At 39.5% G+C, this 26299-nt stretch overlaps 1 protein-coding gene across 1 annotated transcript in view; it reads left to right on the forward strand.

The window, feature by feature from the left end:
- RAD51AP1 (RAD51 associated protein 1) overlaps positions 1 to 14086 on the forward strand; it is a 31848-nt gene extending 17762 nt beyond the window's left edge. Inside the window, exons 7-9 of the mRNA XM_028148536.2 lie at positions 6732 to 6890; positions 10811 to 10951; positions 13917 to 14086. Coding sequence (XP_028004337.2) covers positions 6732 to 6890; positions 10811 to 10951; positions 13917 to 14053 — 437 coding nt within the window. The 3' untranslated portion in view covers positions 14054 to 14086. The remainder of the gene's footprint in view (positions 1 to 6731; positions 6891 to 10810; positions 10952 to 13916) is intronic.
- The last annotated feature ends 12213 nt before the right edge of the window (positions 14087 to 26299 follow it).

The following is a 26299-nucleotide window of genomic DNA, read 5'->3' on the forward strand; positions in this document are numbered from 1 at the left end:
AACCACTAATATAAGTGGAGTGCCAAAAAGTAGCAGCCAGTGAAAGAAAATACCAGAGCATAGTAGAGCATGGACTAAATGCTTCCCAACTTAAGGTTACTTAATATAAAAAACCTCCAATATAATCAAAAATACCTCCTTGGCAATTTCAATATCTTTTCCAGGGATAATTGTAACACCCCAGAATATTATTATCATTATTTGATGCATGCCTGTCAGAAAAAGCAGTAAACAGTTCTGAAGTTATAAATTGCAAGACTACTTAGCACACTAACAAAATTAATAAAGTACCAAAACATTGGCTATGTTTTTAGAAGTGAAATCATTTGCTTTGCTTGTTGAGTTTTTGGAATTTGTGTTATGTTTCTAGTGGGTGATAGATATTTAAAAAGATTACCATTGTGTTATTTTCATTCCAACTTCAGATAATCTCTCTTGAACCATTTTATAGTAATAAGTTTTTATGGAAATCCTGATTTGAATAGTGACTTTAAAATTGCTCCTGGCCTTGGCCACTGTGCTTAGTGGTTAGAGTGTTGGCCTGAGCACCGAATGGTTTGATTCCTGGTCAAGGGCACATACCAGGGTTGCAAGTTCCAGCCCTGACCCGGTTGGAGCATGTGCAGGAGGCAACCAATCGATGTATCTCTCTCACATTGATATTTCTCTTTCTTCCCTCCCCCCGCCCCCTTCCACTATCTCTAAAAATCAATGGAAAAATATTCTTGGGTTAGTATTAACAAAACAAAATAAAAAATTTAAAACATAAAACTGCTCAGTTTATTTTCATTCACCCTAAACCCTAATAAAATTCTTAAAAGTAAATAGTTAAGGATTGAATAGACATTTCTCTAAAGATTATACACAAATGGCCAAAAAGCATATGAAAAGAGGCTTAACATTACTAATCAGTGTCGATATTTGAGTATTATGTGCACTATATTGTAGACATAAACAAATCAAAACCGCAATGAGATTTCACATCACAACTTATTAGGATATTAAAAACAGAAAATAACAAGTGTTGGTGAGGGTGTGGAGGAATTAGAATTCTTGTGCACTGTTGGTGGAAATGTAAAATGAAGCAACCACTATGGAGAACAGTATAGCAGTTACTAAAAAAATAATAAATAGAACTGCCTGCCCTAACTGGTGTTTCTCAGTGGTTAGAGCAAACGGCCTGTGCGGATGGGTCTTGGATTTGATTCCCAGTCAAGGGCACATACCTGGGTTGCAGGTTCAATCACCAGCTCCAATTGAAGCACATGTAGGAGGCAACCAATCCAAGTGTCTCTCACATTGATGTTTCTCTCTTCCTCTCTCCCACCCCTCTCTTTCTCTCTTACCCCGCCCCCACTCCCCCCACACCTCCACCCCGGTTCCTCCCTCCCTTCCACTCTAAAAAGTCAATGGAAAAAATATCCTCAGGTGAGGATTTAAAAAGCAGCATTATCATATGATCTGGCATTTCCACATCTGGGTATATATCTAAAAGAATTGAAAGCAGGGTCTCAGATATTTGCACACCCATAGCAGCATTATTAACAAAAGCCCAGAAATGGAAGCAATCCAAATATCCATTGATGATGAATGCATAAACAAAGTGTTGTATATACATATAATGACTTTTATTCAGCCTTAAAAAGGAAAGAAATCCTGTCACATGCTATACCTTGGATAAACCTTGAGGACATGTTAAGTAAAATAAGCCAATCACTGTGATTCCACTTAATATGAAGAATCTAAAATGTCAAATTCATAGAAACAGAAGTAGAATGGTGATTAGTAGAGACCGGGGGGAGAAGGAATGGGGAGTTAATGGGTACTAAATCTGTTTTGCAAGATGTAAAAGTTCTGGAGGATTGTTGCACAAAAATGTGAATATATGTACTTAACACTACTGATCTGTATGCTTAAAAATGCTTAGATTAGTAAATTTTATGTTATGGTTTTTTTCTTTTTTTTTTTTTTTTACCACAATTTAAAACATTTTAAAGGAAATAATGAGTTTAAAAAGTGAATAGCTTGGTTCTAGGTTTTTTTCTTACTCAATTTTGCATAAGCAAATATTTTTTAGATGAAGTATGAGTCATAGTTTTGAGAGAATATATTTTTATTTTGAGTTCTGTACAGTTGAACAGTAACTTGGGATATAGAAAACATGAAAAACAGGAAAGAAAACATTTGTTGAAATATGTGTGCTTCCGAAGTTATGCTGGATATGAGAACGGAAAAAAATATTTCTAACTGAAAATTATTTTTCCTTAGACAGATTCAAGACCTGTAGTTGTTTGGGGAAAACATGGTTGTCAAATGGTAATTTTGCTGAAATTCTGATAATGAGGGTTGTTATAACTGTAATAGGAGAATAATTATTGGATGTTATTCTGGTTGAGACATTGGGAGAAAATGATGCTAGTAGTTTATGCAGTAATAGACGCTTAAAAATTCTTGGGTTCTGTTTCCTGGCTGGTGTAGCCCACTCAATTGGTTAGGCATAATCCCATACACTGAAAGGTTGCCGGTTTGCTTCCCAGTCAGGGCACATGTCCAGGTTTTGGGTTCAATCCCTAGTAGGGGGTGTGCAGGAGGCAGCTGTTTGATGTTGCCTCATATTGATGTTTTTCTCCCTTTTCCTTCCTCTCTCTCTAAAAATCAATTTAAAAATCTTTTTAAAAATTCTTAAGTTCTTTTTTGCAAGATACAAAAGTTCTTGATCTTCTTGCATCACTTATAGACTAAAATGACTGCTTCTTTAGATCTTTGAGAGCTAATTTGTTTTGTTTTGTTCTCTCTTTCATTTTTATTGCTTCCACCAAATTATAAGTATGGCTATTCTCCCTATAAAAAGACATGTGGTCCAGCCCTGAGAAGCAGTCCTTCAACCCTTACAGGGAGCTAGCTCATTAGCTGAGAAGTGATAACTGCCCTCTAACCTGTGCTGTGGATATACAAACTAAGCTTCAAGCAAAATTTTTTCATTGCCTCTATAATTTTTTGACTCCTCTTCTGTCCTCCAACCCAAGAATGCAAAAGCTTTACGCTGTCTTGTAAACCTTGTAATCTACTCCAGCCAAGCCTGCTTTACCTTAAATTGAAATACAAACATATTTCTTCTTGCTTATTGTACTTTAAGTTGCAATACAGTCAGTTTATTTTCATTCACCCTAAACCCAGAATGATTAACAACTCTCCAAACCCCTCAGAGTTGATTTTTATTATACTAGAATGTACAACTGGTATCAGTTTAGTTCAGACAACCTTGTAGGGGCTTTTTTTTGTTTGTTTGTTTGGTTTGTTTATCAGGGTTCTTTTCTTTAGGTGACCTGTCAGCTTCCCCCCTGTGTTGGCTTACCCTAGATGAGAAGAGAAGGGGTCATCTGTGAACTTCAGTTGGAAAAGAAAAGTGAAAATTAGAGGGAACATAAGACTTTTCTTAAGAAAAATCTAATGATCCCCAGAATCTATAACCTCAGTGTTTGGGCCTTCCAGATTTCTAATCTGGTATGCTGATAACTTTGGATTCTGGGAGCTCCAGATTATTTAACTGCTTTCTCAGTTGACTGATGAAGATCAGTGGGATGCCATCCTGTCTAATAAAATGGAAATATGCAAATTAACAATCACTCTGTCACAAAGATGGCGGCACCCATAGCCACAAGATGGCAACGCCCAGTCCTCTCAGCCCTGCCAGAGTTCCCTAGTCCCAGGTGGGTGGCCACTGAGAGTGGGCAGCATGAGCGACCTGGCGGAATGCTTGCTTCATCGCTACGGCGATGAGGCAAGTGTTCCACCCCAGCCGCGGAGGGCCTCTGGGCAGCAGGCGCTGAGTGGCCAGGCCCCGTAGAGAGCTACTGGCGTACGGATTTGTGTGCAGGGCTACTAGTCTTTTAATAAGCTTGATCAATAGAGAAACTCAGTTCCTACTATTTCTTCTCTCCAGCCAAGAAAAGAACACATGCAATACCAGAACAGCTGGATATACAGGAAGTTTTGTCCTCCTAGATTTTATATTCTAAACTTCTGGAGAAACTTTCCACTACTTGCTGTCCCCCTGAACCTAGATCTTTTTGGGACTCTGGAAAAAAACTTGATTTTGAAAGGTACTACTTATGACAGCCTTTATGACATCTGCTGGCCTTATATGGTTAATTCCATATAACAATAATCATCATGTAAATATGTGGGTTGATTGCTCTTTTAAAACATTTTCTTTGTGTGGAAAGAATGTTAGAATAAGGAAATTCTAATTTGAAGACCATAATGACCATCGTTAATTTAGGCAAAGATCTTCAGGAGGTTGATGAGGATCTTTACAGTGGAGAATTCAGGCTGGTGTCAACTGAACCAACAGAGTGGGACAACCACATTATGTGCTTTCTGATACGATATAGCAAGAAGTACAGAGCATCACCTATGAAGTGTATTCTTACCAAAAAATAATAAGGTGAGCCTGATTCTAATTCAGTCCTGAGGAAACTCCAGCTCACAGAAAATGCAAGAACAAATTAAATGACACCATGAGGAAGGAAAAACAGACAAATCCAGAATGTGGGATATTTTCTAGGACAACTGACTTGGTAACTGCAACAAGTCAAAGATATGAGGGTCCTAAAAGAGAGGAGATAGTGCTGTATATAAAAAGTGATTAATATAAACTGGATAGAAGGTAATACCAAGAAGCTATTATTAAATTGATAGATATGATAATGACATTGTGTTTTTTTTTAAGCCCATGTTTTTTAGAGATGCATTTTGAAGTATGTAGGAGTGTAATGAAACGATACTTCAGATTTAATAAACTCCAAGAAGGAAAGGGATGAGAAAAGAAGAAAAGGTAGATAGAGGAAACAAATGCATCAAAATATTGAGGATTGTTGAACAGTTTATTATCTACTGTTGTATATGTTTGAAATTTCTCATGTATTTTTTATATGCAATATATTTCATATAGATAGGTAGAGATTATATATGGTAGGCATAACAGTGGCTATCTCTGAGTGGTGAGATTAGGGAGTGGACCTTATTTTTCTTTAATACTTTTTTGTATATGGTCTATATCTTCTACAGTAAGCATGTAGTGCTTGACTACTAAGTATTCTCCATACATTTTCCCAGAACAGCTGTGCTTACTTAACATTATATCACTGGTTTGTATCATCCCAGATAAGACTTTGTGGGAAATTAAAGGTATGTCCCAAATGAAATCATATAGCATTACTAGAGGCCCAGTGCATGAAATTCATGCACAGGTAGGGTCCCTAGGCCTGGCCAGTGTCAGGGCCAGTCTGTGGGGTGACCGGTGGTACGACTGGGGGGGCTCCTCAGCTGGCACCCGCCTTAGCTGGCCTGGCGACACCCACTTGCCAGCCCCACCCCCCACCACAGCCACTGGTCACCTCCCTCTGAGGAGTGACTGGTGGAGGGGTTGGGGGACCCCCACTGGCACTCGGCTTGGCTGGCCTGGGGCCTATGGGCTGGGGGCAGCTCCTGCATTGAGCATCTGCCCCCTAGTTGTCACTGCACATCATAGTGACCAGTCTTTCTGCCAGTTCAGTCTATTTGCATATTAGGCTTTTATTATATAGGATCTATTAAGCTTGTTGTGGTATGGTTAGTCTCCTCAATTCCCAATGTGTTTCTGTTCTAGAATGCTAAGTTTATGTGATTAAGGGAAGGTGTACTGTTATTAATACCACCAAGGTTATCATTTTGAAAGAGTAGCCAATGTTATATCCTACCATTGTTTTCAAAAGTTACTGAGCTAAACTGGTAAAATCAAAAGTAAAGATTACTAATGGGAAATTATAATGATAACCAGAGGCCCGGTGCATGAATTCGTGCACGGGTGGGGTCTGGCCGTCCCGCCCTGATGGGGGCTGATCGGGGCTAGGCCGGCAGGGGTGAGGGGCCGCAGGCCTTTGGCCAGCTGGCCCTGCCCCCAATTGGAGTGGGGGGTCCAATCAGGGGTGGGCTGGCAGGGGAAAGGGGCAGAGGGAGGTTCAGGAGGCCAATTGGGGCCCATATCGGGCCAGTCATAGAGACCAGTCATTCCGGGCACTTGGCTTTTATATACACTGAGTGGCCAGATTATTATGATCTCTGAATGCATAATAATCTGGCCACTCAGTGTACTTCTCTTGAGTACCTCATTTATTTGATATCAAAGATACTATAAGTCGTGCACCTGATCAGTTTTCCCCTTTGCACTGGCTGATAGAAAACTCAGGGCAAATAGGTGGTTGATCTCCAGCAAAAGTCTAGAATACTTTTGGTACCCATTTGAGATACAAATACACTGAGTGGCTAGATTATTATGCGTTCAGAGATCATAATAATATGGCCACTCAGTGTATATAGAAGATAGTAATAGCAAACAATTCTAATTTGCTTGCTGTAAGCTAGATGTTATTGTACATGCTTTACCTATATTAGCCCATTTAGTCCACACAACAACCCTGTAATGTAGGTTTTATGGTTATCCCCACCTTATACATGGGAAATTGGGGCACAGTGCAGTTAGCAAGCAACCTGTCTGAGGTTACACAACATGTAGGTGGAGGGGCCAGGATTCAAACCCAGGGAACCATGCTCTTCATAATTGCAGTGTTTCACACAGGAAATGGCTTAGCACAAATTTACACAAGAATCTGGTGCAAAGGCTGTAAAGTCAAGGCCATAGAAGCCTTACTTTTTATAACAAAACTGAAGCATGTAATCTTTTGTTTTAGGTGAAGATTCTGAAGATGATTCTGATTTTAGTGAGAGTGAAGATAATGATAAAGACTTCACTATGAGAAAAAGTAAAGAAATTAAAAAGAAAGAAATGAAGGTTAAATCTCCAGTTGTAAAGAAAGAGAAGAAAGCTAAATCCAAATGTAATTCATTAGGTAAGCTTAGTTTAAAATACATTTATAAAGAAAATGTATTTAATTTATTTAATGAGTTTCTCTTATCTTTGCCTTTGGTCTCCTTACAGTTTGCCAGTGTTCATTTCTGGTTAACCCTTTGCACTCGCTTGCTTTTTTCTCGATTCCTTTATTCTACTCGGGATTTAATTTTTTAAATACCCCAGATTTTACAAAGCGCGGCAATAGAATAAAAAACTGGAGTTTCTTTTCATACAAACTTATTTATTTGGATAAATATTTCAAATTATTGATACATTCAAAGAGTAATTTTAATCCCGACATCCGAGTGCAAAAGGTTAAAATACATAGAGGAAAGCGGGGTGGGGCGGGGAAGGGAGAACAGCAGACAAGAGTACTGAGCTCCACTACCTATTAGCACTTCCTGTGTATCACCTCCCTTTAGCACTGACAGCCACCCTCTGAGATAGCAGTTATCACCTGCATTTTGCAGTGAGAAAACTGAGGCTCAAAGAGGTTAAATAATTTGTTGAAATTCTTACAACTAATAAGTGAGAGGCTTGGATTTGCACCCAAATTTGTCCATTCTTGGTGTAAACTCTATCCACTGGACCACATTTTCTCCAGGCAATTTAAACAGGCAACTTTGCATGATTCTAACTTCTTGCTTTCATGCTTGTTTAATCTTTTACTTGAGAACCCTTTGCCACATGTTTAGGGCCTTTTTGTTTTTTTTCAAAACTAATTCCATTAAAAATCATTTCTACAATAAAACTTTTGCAATTGGTGACAATTTCAACATGGAATACTTGTTTCTTTTGTAAAAGAAGTTAGGATATTTTTAATTCATAATATATGGTAGATTATTATAATATAACTTTCATTAAACTGATTTATTTCACTTGTTGATATATATTTTTATGTCTTATTTGCTTAATATAAATGCTTTTTTGAAACTAAAATTTCCATTATTCAGACTCCATTTACTAATGGTAGGAGTTGCTCTTGCCTTAAATAGCATGGTGTTGAGTACTTGATAATAAATAGAATTAAATACTGTTTGAGTCATATTCCTCTCTCTACTGTATACTAAATTAATGAGGTTTTAATTATTTTCTTTTGACAGATTGATCTGGTTTCCAGAAATTACATTTTAAATGTAGGAGTTTTTAGAGATAAAGCTGTATATTAGTTTTCAATTTGTGCTGTAAAAAATTACCACAAACTTAGTGGCTTAAAATACCACAATGTATTTTATGACAATTCTGCAGATCACAAGTTAAAAATGACTCTCACTGGGCTAAAGTCTAGCTATCAGCAGGGCTGTGTCCTTTGTGGAGGCTCTAGGGGAGAATCCATTTCTGCATTTTCCAGCTTGTAGAGCCCACCTGTGTTCTTTGACTAGATGCCCATTTCCATCTTCAGAGCCAGCAATGGCAGGGATTATCTCACATCACAGTGCTCCCACTCTCACTGCCCTGCTTCTCACTTGCACTTATAAGGACCCTTGTGAGAACATTGGGCCCATCTGGAGAATTCTGAAAGATCTCCCCACCTCAAGATTCTTAACTTAATGGCACATGCTAAGCCCCTTAGCTGTGTAAAGAATTAGGATATAGACATTTTTGATAGGCCATTATTCTGCCTACCACAAACTGATATGAAAAAGCCAATAACAATATGAATATAGTTTATATTTTCTTTAGTTATTTGTTTGTGCTGCTCCCCAAGAGATGCACTAAAAATTAAAAATACAATTTTAGTTCTCAAATTGGACTTGACCATATAAAGTCTTCTTTATGCCTTGGAGCAAGTTGCTTCACAAGGAATTTTAATATATAGTAAATATAATTTAACTCCTAAATAATGGATTACGAATTAGAAAAGATGGCCCTGGCCAGGTGGCTCATCATCTGTACACCAAAAGGTTTTGGGTTCAGTTTCCAGTCAGGGCACATACCCAGGTTGTGGGTTTGATCCCTGGTCGGGATGTGCACTGGAGGCAACCAATCAATGAATGTTTCTCTCTCTCTCTCTCTTCCTCTTCCTCTTCCTCTTCTCTCAAATCAATGGAAACATGTCCTTGGGTGAGGATTAAAATAAAACAAACAAAAAAAGAATTAGAAAAGATGGATTATATTTTTAGTTCCACTTTGAGAGTCTTTCATCTGGCACATGTTATAATTTTTTTCTTGGTGAAGCAAATTCTAAGATCTGTACTGTCCAATATGGTAGCCACTAACCACTTGTAACTATATTACATTTAAGTTAAATAAAATTAAATTTAAAAAGAACACATTTTTAATCCTCACCTGATAACATGCTTAGGGAGAGGAAGGAGGAAGGGAGGGAGGGTGAAAGGGAAAGAGAGAGAGAGAGAGAGATTGGTTGCCTTCCGTATATGCCCCGACCAGGGCCCTGGTTGGAGATGGAACCAGCAACCCAGGTCCGTGCACAGGACAATACAACCAACTGAGCCACTCTGTCTGAGCTAAAATTAAATACATTTAAAAGTCAGTTCTTTAATTTTGCTAGCCACATTTCATGTGCTCAATAATATGTGACTAGTGGCTACTCAATTAATTGCACAGAACAAAATATAAAACATTTCCATCATTGTAGAAAAGCTTCTGTTGAACAGGGCTGATTGAGGGAATGTAGATGTTAATATTAAAAAGATATAGAGCAAGAATTTTCATATTTATATGCATTTAGATTCCCCTCTAGGTATCTCAAAGCAAGCATTATCTGAAAGTCAATTTATATTCCACCTTCCTTCATTCCCTCCCTCCCCCCCCAAAAAAAAAAATCTAAACTGACTCTCTTTCTTGTGTTTATTCTCGGGGTTAATGGCATCATCAAGCAGTGTGCCCATGACAGGAACTTGCACGTCATTATTACTTCATCTCCATCACCACCTCCCCCACTTGATTACTAAAAGATATCTGATCTGCTGTTTTCCCCCTCCATTCTCCCTCTTAGTTCAGGCCCTTAGTTCGGATTACCATAAGAGCCTTCTCAGTAGTCTACTTGCCATACACTACCATCAGAAAGATGTTTTCAGAGTGCAAGTACTCCTGAGAGAAATTAATGCCTGACTCCTTCACTGGTATGCAAAGCTCTCAATCAGTGATCTGTACCCTGTCTATTTCTCTCAACTTTCCAACCTTTGCCATCTGGCTCCAGCCATACTGAACCAGTAGCTGCCCTGGAACTTGCTGCATCCTCCAGCTTTGCTCTTACTCCCTCTGCCTGGAAAACTTCCTCTAACTCATCTTTACCTTTCAGCCTTGATTTGGTTCAAATTAACCTCACATACCTCCCTGGGACTTTTAAACCTATGCAGATATATACACAGAGTGTAGGTTCCACGCTACTGTGCATATCTCTGGAGTCTGTCATATCTCTTTACCACACTGCAGCATACACATCTCTTTATTTTGCTGCCCTTTCTACTAGAGTCCAGTGACTAGACCATAGAAATTCCTTGGGAGCAGGACCGATGAGTTGCACTGTTTGAGACCCTAGATCCTAATATATTGACTCAGTGACACATACTGATGAGACACTTTATGCAGTGTTTAGAAGTATGAACTTTGGAGTCACACCTGCTTCCTAATCGTATTGTTTTGTTTACTAGTGATCAAGCCATAGGCAGTTTGCTCAACCTCTGTTCCCCTAGCTGCTGACATTGGGGATAGTAATATCTGTATCAGAGTTGCTGTAAGGGTTAAATATAATGTTTATGATGTGCTTACTACACTGCCTATCATATAAATGCTCATAAAAGATGCTTATTCTTAGGCTTTCAGTAAATGTTTATTGATTAATAAGTTTTTCAAAACGATACTGCCTTTTAAATTTATATAACTATAATTTTTACACATACATGCTGGATTGAAAATCTATTTTATGTGTGTTTTTCTAATAAATGACTTCAGTAGACTCTGCTCCAGCTGCTGTCAAATCAGAATCTCAGCCCTCATCAAAAAAGGTTCCTCTTTCTTCAGAGGCAACTAGGAAACCATTACAAATACGCAGTCCTTCAACTGAAAGCAAGAGACCTAAGTGGGTCCCACCAGGTATGGTATATTTATCAATCAAGGGCAGGGGCTTGGAAAGTTACCACTGGTAGATTGTTTTCCTCATTGTAAACGGTATATGTATTATTACATTTTCTTCAAAACCGAGGTTTTGCATTTATTCATCATTTTATCATTCCCTCATATTGAGCATTGAGATTATTTACTAGTTTTTAATGTTATATATAAGGTTGCAATAAGCACAAACATCCTTATTTTATAAGTCTGTGGGCACATCCTGATTATTTTCTTAGGATAAATTCCTAGTAAAAGAATTAGTGTTAAAGAGTATTAACAGTTAAGATTCCTATACATGTTTTTGGCAACAAATCTGTTTGTTCAAGACTTGCTGACCTCCACAGTCTGACTGAAGAAGCATCAGGGCTCATATGTGGGCATTCCAGCATTTAGCAAATGCCCTAGCAAACTCAACCTCCGTCTCGTACAAACTTGACCTTTTTTTTGGTTTGTTTTCTTTGTTCCACAACCAAGTCTCACTGATGCTTCAAAATTTCTTTGACCTTCACCCTTTTGACATTACTAAAACCCTAACTCAGCCTTGTTCATTTTATATCCTAACTATTAGTGCCTTCCTAATAGTTCTGTCTCCACTTGCCTTTGTCCAACCAGTTGACTCCTCTATTCCAGTGAAATGGATACATTTTTTGCCCCTTAAACACAGTGTTTGTATTATGCAATTTTCTCTTTCTAGTAAGTCTTTCCTCATTTGTCCCCTGTCCTCTGAGTCATTCCAAATCTACTCAGGTTTATTTTACTTCTTTTCAGTGATATTCTTGGTTGGCCCACAGTGGTCACTCCTCTAGTCATAACTAGGTATTAATAGACAGATTTAGGCCTGAGACATGATTATTTAATTTCTGAGTCTTCATTCTATCATCTGAAATATTAGGCACTATATAATCTTTAATGTCTTTTCCAGTTTAAACATCTAAGATTTTAATGAGGACTTAAAATTTTTTTGGAGAAGGAAAGGAGGAAGATTAGTCACTCCAAAAAAATTTTGGAGAAGGAAAGGAGGAAGAATTAATGATGCAGTGTCATTAGAAGGATAATCCTCAGTGTATTTCTCCTGAGAATAATTAGTGATTCCCCAACAAAAGGAATTTTTTAAAAAATGATATAATGACAAGAAATTTAAAGGTAGCATAATAAAAAAAGATAGAAAGGAAATAATGGAATGATATGGCATGGATGGATAAAGAGTTAATATCATAAAGCACAAAGTGCTCATAGATTCATTGTGTGAAAGGGTAGGGCAAGTAATGTGAGAGAATTGGGCCTGAGTCATAAACTTGAGTGAGAAGGGATTGTTGGACTTGAGAGCTCACACCCCTTTGGTAAGAAGCAACTGTTGCTCAACTCCATCTAATTGTTTACATGCAGGATTATTTCCAGACCTGATTTTTTTTTTTTTTTCAAGAGAAACCAGAGATCTAGATTTTAATGTGAAATATCCTAGTTTTCAAAATGATTTTTTTTTTTTTAACACCATGTGGACCAAACAATATATCTAAGAGCTAGATTTGACCTCAGGTTGCCCATTAGTTACTGTTTTATTCAAATATGAGAAGACCACCAAGATCCCAATGGGAAAATGAACCAAAGACATGAACATATTAATAGTCCCAAGAAATACAACTAGAAATAAATATGAAAAGAATTTCGATCTCACTGGTAATTAAGGAAATATAAATGAAAGTAATAAAATACTATTTTATACCTCAAACTAGAAAGTAATAAAGCATTATAATCTAGGGCACTCTGGGTTATGGGGTAGCAGGTATAATTATCCTATATAATAAAACCCTAATATGCAAATCGACCAAAGGGCGGAACGACTGGTCGCTATGATATGCACTGACCCCCAGGGGGCAGACGCTCAACACAGGAGCTGCCCCCTGGTGGTCAGTGTGCTCCCACAGGGGGAGTGCTGCCTCTGGCTGAGTGCAGCAGCGGTTGCAGGAGCCTCTCCCGCCTCCGAGGCAGCATTAAGGAGCAGGCCTAAGCCAGCAGGCAGACATCCCCCAAGGTGTCCCAGACTGAGAGAGCGCAGGCTGGGCTGAGGGCCCCACCCCCAGTGCACGAATGTCATGCACCGGGCCTCTAGTTTACTATAAATCCTTTATTGGTAGAACAGCTTGACAGGAGCCATAAAAATAAATCTGTCCTTTGGCCTAGGAACTAGTCTTAGGAATTAATTCCTTAAAAAGAATTCAAAAGTAGAAAAAGTAATAAGTGGCCAGATTTTTATAACTTTATATGAAAATGGTAAACACTTCAAAAGTTTGTTAAAAGAATTTGATATATGACGCATACATGCACTTAAGAATGATAAATCAGATGGTTAGAAATATGGAAATATTTATAAATCTTTACTTGAAGAAAAGTACACACAGTTGTACTTATGACTACAATCATGATCAATTATGGACATTTAAGTGGTTAAAATTTGAAATTTAATACTTGCTGGAAATAATTGCTACATTAGAATGGTAGCATAAATGAAGCCTGTATAAATAAATTAAAATAGCATTTGTCATGTTTAAAGTGATTTAGTAATTGAAAAAATAGATTCTTTCAAAAGAGTATTTGTAAAAATTGCAGGATTTAAAAAAATGCATTAAATTATTTTCTGTTTTAGAAATTATTACATTCATCTTTTTATGCATCTACAACCAATGTTATTTACTTTTAACTTATGTATTTCAGCTTTTACCCTTAAAGTTTTGGAATCATGACCTTGCCTTCTGGGGATGTTTGAAAATGGACAATACTATATTTTTTTCTGGTCTTTAGTACTTCTGTTATTTTGATCTTGTTTATAACTTGATAGAACCTGTATAGCAGAATAGTGCTTAACTATATTTTTTGCTTTTGTTTTATAAGTTAATTTTTTTAAGAGAGTTCTAACATCATCAGCATCAGGTGATGTGTTTTCTTTCAGCGGTATCCGGAAGGAGCAGCACCAGCAGCAGCCCACTGGCAGGGGAGTTTGTTAAGTCTCCAAATCAGAGTCTCCGCCTTGGCTTGTCTAGATTAGCACGTGTTAAACCTTTGCATCCAAACACTGCTAGTAGCTGAGTGTGGTAGTAAAGAAATGTTTCTTTAAGAGAATCACAGTTTGACAAGTGTGTTTATATTGTAATATAAAGGAATCCTTTAGCATCATAAATTATCTCTACCCATTTTGTGATTATGTTCTCTGAAAAGCTACTCAAGACTTCAATAAGAGATTTGTTTATAAGAATTATCTTGTAATATCATTTCCTTCTGAAGAGAATATTCTACATCCTTATGTATAATGCATCACTGTCATTAGTGTTTGTCTATTTGACATGGAGGAAGTCCACATTATTTGCTATTTTATTTTCTAGTAACATGAAGATTCTTTCTAGCTTTGACTAGTTTATGGCATTTTTGTTCAGAGTTTATCTGGCAAAAGAAAACATTCCAATTTTTTCCAAGAGATATTTCTGGAATGTGTTACTTAAGCTACATTGTCAGTTTTATTGCCAAGATGCTTATTATTTTAGTCAAATATTTTTATAGGAAGAATTCAGAATGAATTTCCGCATTAAAACAGTTGCTATAATGTGACATATGTTTTCTACTTAGCGATAGATGGTTATTATATAGCAGATAGAATTTTATGACATTTTGTGAAGTACTCATTGTCAAAACCTGTAATAAATATGAAAAAGTTTGATATGATCTTTTTTTTATTCCATTGCATCTATCTGTCTCTTCTCTGTCTGCATCCTAGCTAATAAAGATGTGATATGCTAATTGACCATCACACCCTCACAAAGATGGTGGCACCCACAGCCACAAGATGGAGGCACCCAATCCCCTCAGCCCCGCCGGGCAGCAGGCGTGCAGCACAGCCAGGCTGCCCGCAGGTGGGTCCGGCCACTCCGCGCCCCTGCCTCTGGAGTCCCCGAGTCCCCTCAGCCCCCCAGCAGCCCAAGGCCAGCCCGAGGTGCAGGCAAGCCTCTGATGGTGGCTGCCCAGTCACCCAGGGCCAGCCCGAGGCGCAGGTAACCAGGGTCAGCCAAGGCTTGCGCTGCTGGCAGTGGCAGCAGCAGCGGTGTGATGGGGGCATCGCCTTCCCCTGATTGCCAGGTCGCCTCCTGCCCCTGAGAGCTCCCGGACTGTGAGGGGGCAGGCCGGGCTGAAGGACACCCCCGCCCCCCCCATCCAGTGCATGAATTTTCATGCACTGGGCCTCTAGTTTCATGATAAAATGAGTGCTTGGCCAAAAAACATTAGCCTTTTGTTGTAAATATAAAAGGGGACTGTTTAAAGTAATCACTTTATGTTAAGTCAGTACTTTTGAGGGTGGCTGTTAAGTACCTAATTATTCCTGTTAGTTAATTTAGCTTTTCAGGAAACTTAGATCTGAATTTGTGAATAAAATAGTAATAAATATTTTATATTGTGAAAATTTCATCCAACTCCTGGTCACTTTTAATAAAAATTCTCCAAATTACAATAACCATTTTTAAAATGTGTAATGTGGCCCTAGCCGATTTGGCTCAGTGGATAGACTGTCAGACTGCTGACCCAAGGGTCCCAGTTTTGATTCCTGTCAAGGGCATGTACCTTGGCTGCCGGCTTCTCCCTGGCCCAGGCCCTGGTCAAGGTGTGTGCAGGAGGCAACTAATCAATGTGTTTCTTTCACATCAATGTTTCTCTCTTGTTAGGTCTGATCAAATAATTGAATTGATACCTCCTCCCCAGGGGACTGACCTTTAGGCCACTTCACAACGAACATTCCCTCTTGCTTAGACCACATTCCACTTGCTAAGATTGTTATCTCTCCCCTACAGACCTTCCTAGGATCTGGACTCACCCAGAGAATTCTCCACCCAGAAAAAGCCCGCCTAGAGTCCTTTAAAATCTCTGACTCCCTGTTCCTAGGGGCTGGTGCCATTTAGGGGCTCAGCCTATCTGGTATCCAGATGACCTAATCTATACTAATAATAGAGGAATATGCAAATTGTCTGGGATGCCGTCACAGTAACAGTAATGACCAAACAGCAGGCTGCGTGGGGCGATTAGGCTGGCAGGGAGTTAGTGAGGGACGACGAAACAACTGAACAGCAGGCTGTGTGGGGTGACCAGGCTGGCAGGGGCTTAGCGAGGGATGACCAAATGACTGAACAGCAGGCTGGCAGGGGTGGCAGTTGAGGGCAACCAGGCCGGTGGGGGGGAGAGGCAGTTGGGGGCAACCAGGCTGTTGGGGGGGCAGTTGAGGGTGACCATGCCGGCAGGGGGGCAGTTGGGGGTGACCAGGCTGGCAGGGGGGCAATTGGGGGCGACCAGGCTGTGAGGAGGGGGGCAGTTGGGGGGGGGACCAGGCCAGTGGGGGTGGCAGTTAGGGGCAATCAGGCTGGCAGGCAGAGGTGGTTAGGGGTGATCAGGCTGAAAGGGGGGGTCGTTTGGGGTGACCAGGCCAGCAGGGGGGGCAGTTGAGGGCCACCAAGCCAGCAGGGGTCAGTTAGGGGTGACCAGGTTGGCGGGGGAAGCAGTTGGGGTCGATCAGGCCAGCGGAGGGGGCGGTTGGGGAAACCAAACTGGCAGAGGGGGCAGTTGGGGGTGACCAGGCCAGCGGGGGGAGCAGTTGGGGGTGACCAGGCTGGCAGGGTGGATAGTTAGGGGCGATCAGGCCAGCAAGCAGAAGCGGTTAGGGGTGATCAGTCTGGCGGGGCAGGGGGGCAGTTAGGAGCAATCAGGCAGGCAGGCAGGCAGGTGAGCAGTTAGGAGCCAGCAGTCCCAGATTGTGAGAGGGATGTCCAACTGCCGGTTTAGGCCCGATCCCGGATTGGGCCTAAACCAGCAGTCGGACACCCCCTGAGGGTCCTGGATTGGAGAAGGTGCAGGCTGGGCTGAGGGGACTCCCCGCTCTGTGCACAAATTTTGTGCACCGAGCCTCTAGTAAATTTGTAATCCCTCACCACTTTGGCCTCGTGCATTTCTCCTTCAGTGACCCTAACATCTCTATAAATAAAAATGTGTAATATGTAGCTCAGTTCTTTTTGGTTTATGAAACCATGTAAAAATATGTAATTTAGAATTATGATTAAAGTAAGCATTTGCTTATTGCTATTGTCCATTTTTATTATCCAGTGTATATTTTTACATTGTCATATACCACCTCACCAACCCTACCCCATTTTTAAACTATATTTTCCAGTTATACAGTATTGAGATACCCTATATGTTGCAGTTCAACAGTAAACATTTATTAAGAGCCCACCCTGTATTAGTTACTGATGTCATTGTTTAATCATCTGGCACAAGCTCTATGAACCTGTTTTCTCTGTGTAATTCATAGTTTCTATTGAAAATTACCCTAAAATTTGTTAAACTGGCCTTGCAGAAAGCATTAATGAGCTCATTAATGTTGCCAAATCCAGTATACCTTTTTCTCACCTAATCTTGTAGAAACCTATTCATCATACTCTGAGTGTGGGTAACACTATTCTTTCATAATTTCACCCCACCTCCCTGCCTACTCTTCATTATTTTGCAGCTTTCTAATCTGTCATACCCATTTTTCCCTTCATGGTGTCATATTCTGTGATTTTATTATTTTCTGCCCTTTAAAAAGAAAAAACAAAAGCTTAGGTGATTTCAAGCTCCAGTGGTCACCTATGTGACAGTGACTGCCATGTCAGGATCTTTAGTCGAGATCTCACTTTGCACAAGACCTGTTGCCTTGTCCATTCATAATTTGATGTATTAAGTCATCAATAACATCTCCTCCTGCCCCCAAAATCTTCCCTCCTATATTTTATTAGTAAATGGCATCACCACAAACTCAGGTGCCTAAGGCATTGTCACCCTTTACATCCAATCACCTAGCTTTAATTTCCTCAATTGCTCAAAACTGTTCTCTCCTTTGACTTGTCCCTTGCTCCAAACATCATCACTTAACTACTTTTACAGGCATCCTTACCTTGATTCTTAACCTACTTTGGCCTACCCTCCATACCATTATTGCCAGAGGGAGGTTTCTAAAATAAAGTTTGAGCATGAACACACCCCTGCTTAAAATCCACACACATACGCCTTAGCCTGTTTAGCTCACAAGATATTTTGAATTAGTCTGGCCCCTGCCTGACACCCATGGTATTGTGCCCTCGGAACTCTGGGCCTTCAGGTTGGCTCTTATTTGCCTTCTTTACATTGTGAGTTCCTGCTTGTCTTGAAAACTCAAATTCAACTCAGCTTTTCACAAAGATTTATTTGGATGTCTGTTTTCCTCCGTGGGCCAGACTGTATTCCCTCTGGCCACCCTGCCATCATCCTATATAATAAAAACAATATGCAAATCGACCAAACAGCAGAACAGGGTCACTATGATGCACACTGACCACCAGGGGGCAGACATTCAATGCAGGAGATGTCCCCAGCCTGCAGGCCACAGGCCAGCCAAGGCGGGTGCCAGCAGGGGCCCTCCTATCACCTTGCCAGTTGCCCCACACACAGATTGGCTCTGATTGCTGGCCAGGCCTAGGGACCCTACCCATGTATGAATTTTGTGCACTGGGCCTCTAGTTTAACTATAACTTTCCTTAGTTTTCCTGTTTTTAAAACCTGGTGCAGAAGCAAGTGCTCTAAAAGTGTTCATCTGATGAACACACTGTATTCAAAACTTGTTCTATGAATTCTGGTAACCACAAACTTTGAAGAGGAAGAGGGTAGGGATAATTTTATGAGTCTGCTCTGTTTTGGTCAACTATAATCTGTCCTTGGGAAGTCCTCCAGTTCTTGTCCCAAACTTTAAAGAAGTGGGGCAAGAGAATTGGAGCAGGATGAAAAGAGATGTCTTTTGTAAAAGGTGGTTCAGGACTTGATGTAAAAGGTGGTTCAGGACTGGACCAGAGCCTTAAGTCCTTTCAGCTCCGGAGTCACAAAAAGGGCTGACAGTTTCTATAGCGACGGGAGGAGGGTGTGGTCCTCCAGTTGCACTCCCAGGCGCCAGCAAGGTGCCGCTCGTCCCACCTCTTACCCCCACCTGAACCAAGGGCAAGAGAGACCACGATCTGCTAGGTCCGATCAGTCCTTCCAGGGAAGAAGCACCCAAGGCAATGAGGGAAGGAGGTTGGGTAAGCGGGGAGAATGAAAGGCCTACAGAATGCAAAAAAGTAGAAGGGGGCATGTGGGTCGGAGGAGAGAGGGGCAGCTCTGAGTGCAGAGAGAAGGCAAATATAATTTTAAATCTTGCTCTGAGTAGCTGCAACCTCACAACCCAACATTGACAATGTTTCTGCTAATGAAACATTGCGTTGCTGACTTCGGCTGAGTGTGGGTGGGGAGAGATGGATTTTAGGGAAATCAAGACCTACCCTAAAACTTTCCAACCCTGACCCCAACAACTCGGGACACAAAAGTCCTACCCCCTTTCTTTATGTTCACTGTATGTCCAAAGTGAGTCCCTGACCATTCGTGGATGAGGGTCTGGCTGCTACTAGCCTATTCCTACCCAGCCCACAGTCCCGCACCTCCCAGATCAACCAGAGCCAAATCCTCGACACAAGAACACTTTAAGGTTTATTCCTTCAGGTGCTACTTGCCACTCCTCTGGGGTAATTACCTGTATTAGGTGTTTTGTTTTGTGTGTGTATGTGTTTTTTTCCTTAAAAAGGGGATGCAAAATTTGGGATTTTTCTTTTTTAAGTGTAGTTAATGTGTGATATTTGCTACATTTGAAATGTCCATCAGCCATTTTAGGGCTTAAGTAACTTGTGACCCTTTGGACAATTTTTAAGTGACTGACAGTCCAGAATCTTAATTCACGTTTCCCTCTTCAGGTTTAAAGGGGAACTTGGCAAAAGTGTGAGGCCATTTAAATGAAAAGTTCAAACTAAGAAATGACAAATATACTAGTAAGTGTCCCTTGTGACTAGTCAGTCTCTTTTCTAATTATTTATCTTTATGGTTGAAAGTATTACAGATGTCCCCTTTGGTGTTCCCCCCCCCCCACCCCATTAACTCCTCTACCCCACACCCAATCCTCCCAAGCCTTCACCACATTATTGTCTGTGTCCATGGGCTATACATATCTCTATATATAAAAGCCTAAGCGACCACTTGACTGTTTGACTGGTAGCTATGATGCACACTGACCACCAGGGGGCAGACGCTCAACACACAGGCATGGAAACATGGAACAGACTGATGAATCTCAGAGGGAGGGGGGAGAGAGATTAACCAAAGATCTTATATGCATACTAGAGGCCCAGTGCACCAATTCGTTCACTGTTGGGGTCCCTCATCCTGGCCTATGGGGATCAGGCCAAAACTGGCCCAGTGCATGGATTCATGTACTGATGGGGTCCCTCAGCCTGGCCTGTGGAAATTGGGGTGAAACTGGCTCTTTGACATCTCTTGAGGGGTCCTAGATTGCGAGAGGATGCAGGCCAGGCCAAGTGACCCCACCAGTGCACGAATCCATGCACCAGGCCTCTAGTATGCATATAAGTTCCTGGTTAATTTCTCCCCCCACTCACGGACCCCTGCCTTTCCTCTGAAATTTGGTAGTCTGTTCCAGGTTTTATGTCTCTGGAACTATTTTGTTCATCAGTTTATTTATTTTGTTCATCAGATTCCACATGCGTGAGATCATGTAATACTTATCTTTCTCTGACTGGCTTATTTCGCTTAGCATAATACTCTCCAGGTCCATTCATACTGTTGCAAATGGTAAGAGTCCCTTCTTTTTTACTGCCAAATAATTTCCATGGTGTAAATGAACCATAGCTTTTTTATCCACTCATCTGCTGATGGGCACTTAGGCTGTTTCCAACTCTTAGCTTTTATAAATTGCACTACTATGACCATAGGAGTGCATATCTTCTTTCTGATTGGTGTTTCTGATTTCTTAGGATATATTCCTAGAAGTGGGATCACTGGAACAAATGAGAGTTCCATTTTAATTTTTTGATGAAACTCCATATTGTTTTCAACAGTGGCTGCACCAGTCTGCATTCCCATCAGCAGTGTACGAGGGTTCCCTTTTCTCCACTTCTTCACCAGCACTTGTCATTTGTTGATTTGTTGATGGTAGCCATTCTGACAGGTGTGAGGTGATACCTCATTGTCATTTTAACTTGCATCTCTCAGACTATTAATGACTTTGACCATTTTTTTCTGTTTTTTTCCCTTCTGTATGTAAACTTTGGAGAAATGTCTATTTAGGTCCTTTACCCATTTTTAAATTGGATTATTTATCTTTCTTTTGTTAAGTTGTATGAGTTCCTTATACATTTTGGAAATTAATCCCTTATCAGATATATCACTGGCAAATATGTTCTCCCATGCAGTGGGCTCTTTTTACTTTGTTGATGATTTCTTTTGCTGTGCAGAAGCTTTTTACTTTTATGTGGTTCCCCTTTATTTTCTTCTTAGTTTCCTTTTCCTTAGGAGATGTATCCATATTGTTACAAGAGATGTCTGAGATTTTGCTGCCTATGGATTCTTCTAAGATTTTTATGGTTTCACGATTTACACTTAGGTCTTTTATCCATTTTGCATTTATTCTTGTATATGGTGTAAGTTGGTGATCTAGTTTCATTTTATGCATGTATCTGTCCAATTTACCAAACACCATTTATTGAAGAGACTGTCTTGACTCCATTGTATGCTTTTGCCTCCTTTGTCAAATATTAATTGAGCATAATGGCTTGGGTCAATTTCTGGGTTTTCTGTTCTGTTCCATTGATCTATATCCTTGTTCTTGTGCCAGTGGCAGGCTGTTCTGAGTAGAATGGCTTTGTAGTATAATTTGATATCTGGTATTGTGATTCCTCCAACTTTGTTCTTCTTTCTCAAGATTGCTGTGGTTATTTGGGGTTATTTTGGTTCCATATAAATTTGGGAGTGTTTGTTCTAGATCTGTGAAGTATACCATTGGTAATTTAATGAGGATTGCATTGAATCCATAGATTGTTTTGGGTAGTATGGACATTTTAATGATGTTGATTCTACCAATCCATGAATACCATATATTCTGCCACTTGTTTATATCTTCCTCTATCTCTTTTTTCAACATCCTATAATTTTCCAAGTACAGGTCTTTTACCTCCTTGGTTTAGTTTATTCCTAAGTATCTTAATTTTTTGTTTCAATGGTAAATGGGATTGCTTTTTTTATTTTCTCTTTCTGAAAGTTCATTATTGGTGTATAAAAATGCCATAGATTTATGGGGTGTTGATTTTGTATCCTGCTACATTGTCAAATTCACTTATTAAATTTAGTAGTTTTTTGGTGGAGTCTTTAGGGTTTTCTATGTACAATATCAAATCATCTGCAAATAATGACAGTTTTACTTCCTCCTTTCCATTTTGGATGCTTTTTAATTTTTTCTTCTTGTCTGATCACTGTGGCCAGGACTTCCAGCACTATGTTGAATAAGGGTAGTGAAAGCGGACATTCCTGTCTTGTTCCTGATCTTAGAGGAAATGGTTTTAGTTTTTGCCCATTGAGTATGATGTTGGCTCTAGGTTTGTCATATATGGCCTTTATTATGTTGAGGTATGATCCCTCTATTTCCACTTTTCTGAGAGTTTTTATAGAAAATGTGTGTTCGATTTTATTGAATGCTTTTTCTGCATCAATTTATATGATCTTGTAATTTTTGTCTTCCAATTTGTTTACATGATGTATCACATTTATTGATTTGTGAATACTGTACCAGCCTTGCATCTCCAGAATAAATTCCACTTGGTCATGGTGTATGATCTTTTTTATTTTTAATATATATTTTATTGATTTCAGAGAGGAAGGGAGCGGGCGATGGAAACATCAATGATGAGAGAGAATCATTGATTGGCTGCCTCCTGCATGCCCCCCATTGGAGATCAAGCCCACAACCTGGGCATGTGCCCTTGACTGGAATTGAACCTGGGACCCTTCAGTCCATAGGCCGATGCTCTATCCACTGAGCTGAACCAGCCAGGGCTATGATCTTTTTAAGGTATTGCTGGATTCGATTTGCTAATATTTTGTCGAGGATTTTAGCATCTATGTTCATTATGGATATTGGCCTGTAATTATCTTTCTTTGTAGTGTCTTAATATGGTTTTGGAATTAGGCTAATGGTAGCCTTATAAAAAGAGCTTGCAAGTGCTCCTTCCTCTTGGATATTTTGGAATAGTTTGAGGAGTATAGGTGTTAGTTCTTCTTTGAATGTTTGATATACCTCCCCTGTGAAGCCTTCCAGGCCAGGGCTTTTGTTTGGTGGGAGTTTTTTGATAACTGTTTCAATTTCATCAGTTGTTATGGGCCTATTCAGGTTTTCTGAATCTTCTTGATTGAGTTTTGAAAGATTGTATTTTTCTAGGGATATGTCCATTTCATCCAGATTGCCCAGCTTGTTGGAATATAGTTGTTCATAGTATTTTTTTATGACCCTTTGTGTTTCTGTGGAGTCAGTATTACTTTGCCTTTTGTTTCTGATTTTGTTTATTTGGGTCCTCTCTCTTTGTTTCTTGATGAGTCTGGCTGAGGGTTCATTGATCTTGTTTATCTTTTCACAGAATCAGCTCTTGGTTTTATTGATCTTTTTTTTTTTTTTTTTTTTTTTTTTTTAGTCTCTATATAATTTATTTCTGCTCTGATCTTTATTATTTCCTTCCTTCTACTTGCTCTGGGATTTTCTTATTGTTTTCTTCTTAATTCTTTAAGTTGTAGGGTTAGATAGTGTATTAGAAGTTTTTCTTTCTTTCTTTCTTTTTTTTTTTTTAGGTAGGCCTGTAGTGCTATGAATTTCCCTCTCAGGACTGCTTTCACTGTGTCCCAGAGATTTGGAGTTGTTGTGTGTTCATTTTCATTTGTTTCCAGGAAGTTTTTTTATTTCTTTCTTAATCTCTTTGGAAACCTATTCATTGTTTAATAACATGCTATTTAGCCTCCATGTGTTTGAATGTTTTAATTGTAGTTGATTTCTAATTTCATGCCATTGTGATCCTAGAAGATGCTTGATATGATTTCAATCTTCTTGAACTTGTAAGAGACTTGTTTTGTGTCCTAACATGTGGTCTGTCTTTAAAAATGTCCCATGTGCACTTGAGAAGAATGTATATTATGTAGCTTTGGGGTGAAATGTTCTGTAAATGTCAATTAATTCCGTCTGATCTAGTGTGTTGTTTAGGATCACTGCTTCCTCGTTGATTTTTTGTCTAGAAAAATCCAGTGATGTCAGTGGGGTATTAAAGTCCCCCACTATGATTATATTCCTGTCCATCTCTCCCTTAAAGTCCTCCAGAAATTGTTTGTTTGTTTGTTGTTTTTGTTTTACATATTTGGATGCTCCTGCATTGGGTGCATATTTGTTAACCAGAGTTATATCCTCTTGTTGTATCGATCCCTTTAGTATTATGAAGTGGCCTTCATTGTTTCTTGTTATGGTCTTCACTTTGAAGTCTGTTTTGTCAGATATGAGTATTGCTACCCCAGCTTTTTTTTTTTTTTTTTTTTTGCATTTCCATTTGCCTGGAAAATTTTTTTATTAATTTCTTTATTGATTAAGGTATTACATATGTGTCCTCATCCCTCCATTAACCCCCCAACCCACCCTGGAAAATTTTTTTCATCCCTTCACTTTCATTCTGTGTGAGTCTTTTGTTCTGAGGTGAATTTCTTTATAGGTAACATATATACGGGTCATATTTTCTTATCCATTCAGCTACCCTATATATTTTGATTGGAGCATTTAAACCATTTACAATTAAGGTTATTATTGATAGGTACTTATTTGTTGTCATTCTTACTCTTGACTAGTCAGTCTTGCTTGTGGGATTTAATCATCTATATGTGGTAAATACATAAAATCAAGGAATTCTTCACAATGACTTGAGTCTGTAATTCCCCTTCCTTGTTTTAGTCCTTTTCAAAAGGGTAATGACAACTTGAAGGGAATCTCTAGCAATGTGCCAGCCAATCTTCCCTAACATTCCCCTCTCATCTCCATATTGTCAGCAACGTGGCTAGAATACCTGCTTCTCAAACTGGGGGGCCCAGTGCTGGGAGTCAGTGGTATTGGCTGAGCACCAACCTAACATGAATATGCTGTGATAGCTCAAAAGAGCAAATATTGGTCTAGGTGCATTAGTAGAAACAGTGACCAGATAAGAGATGTAAAAGTCTCACTGCCTGACTTAGCAGTGATTAGAGCATAATCTAGACTAGAAAACTTTAGAGAGGTCATAAAAAATTAGAAAACAGAGAGGGACAGTCACAATACAGGTTCTCTCTATTATGCTTGCATATTCAATCATGAGGAGAGGTTTGAAATGAAACCACAGAATGCCTGGAGATGAGTAGGTGCATGGGGAGACAAAAAGCCAGTTTTGAGTATTCAATTACCCTTGAGTAGAAGAGTGGGTAGTGTTTTCTTTGTTCTGCAGAGGATAACAAGTGTCAGTGGAGGATGTGTTGTTCCATATCATGTCTTCCGACCAACATTTACTGAGCACCAGCCATGTGTCACTTAACAGCTGGGTGCAAATGGGGTGCCTGAAAAACAGTGAGATCTGTCACAGAAATATTTAAGTGGAGACCCACTGATTGCCATGGATACTCTAATCTAAATGGATACTCTAATCTAAAGAGGATTCCTGCCCAGAGTGGGATAATGAGCGAGATGGCCTCTAAAACCTCTTCCAACTTTTAAAGTCTGTGAGTCCGTGGACCATGAAGAGTTTCCAGGAGAAATGCAGAGGAGCCAAGGAGTTCTCTTAGGCACAAGTGAGAGTAACATAAATACATTTAGTACATTATCTCCTGTTCATAAAAATGCAAAGGGAATCCCTGCATGTCCTAAGTGGCCACAATTTCTGACAAAAGTGAGCCCTCTCTCTATCCCCAGCATAAAGATCAGCTACTGACAACTGCAATAGAAATACTGAAATCATAGCAAATAAATCTCAAAAAAGATATTTCCTTCCGGAGCATTGGCACTTGATATTCAAAGATAATTCATTACGTATAAAATAGTGTGCACATACTAGTAGTAATACTGGCACCACTGTTTATGGGTCTGTTTTTCTCACCAGACTTTGAACTGAAAGCAATAATTCTGTTTTATTTATCATTGAATCCCCCATGCTTAGCACAGTATCTGGCATGTATTTGATGGTCTGAAATTTTTTTGATGAATTGATATAAACTATTTTAGATTTCTCTCTCTTCAGCAAATTTGTACCAAGAGCTTTCAATAAATTAGCTATTGTCCTCAACTCTATGAAAAATATGAAAATAAAATACAAGGTCATCCTCCTTATTCCCAAGAAACTCACGAGATGAAAATATATACACGTA

Source organism: Eptesicus fuscus, chromosome 7, assembly GCF_027574615.1.
Source record: "Eptesicus fuscus isolate TK198812 chromosome 7, DD_ASM_mEF_20220401, whole genome shotgun sequence".
In the NCBI taxonomy this organism is placed as follows: Eukaryota; Metazoa; Chordata; class Mammalia; order Chiroptera; family Vespertilionidae; genus Eptesicus; species Eptesicus fuscus.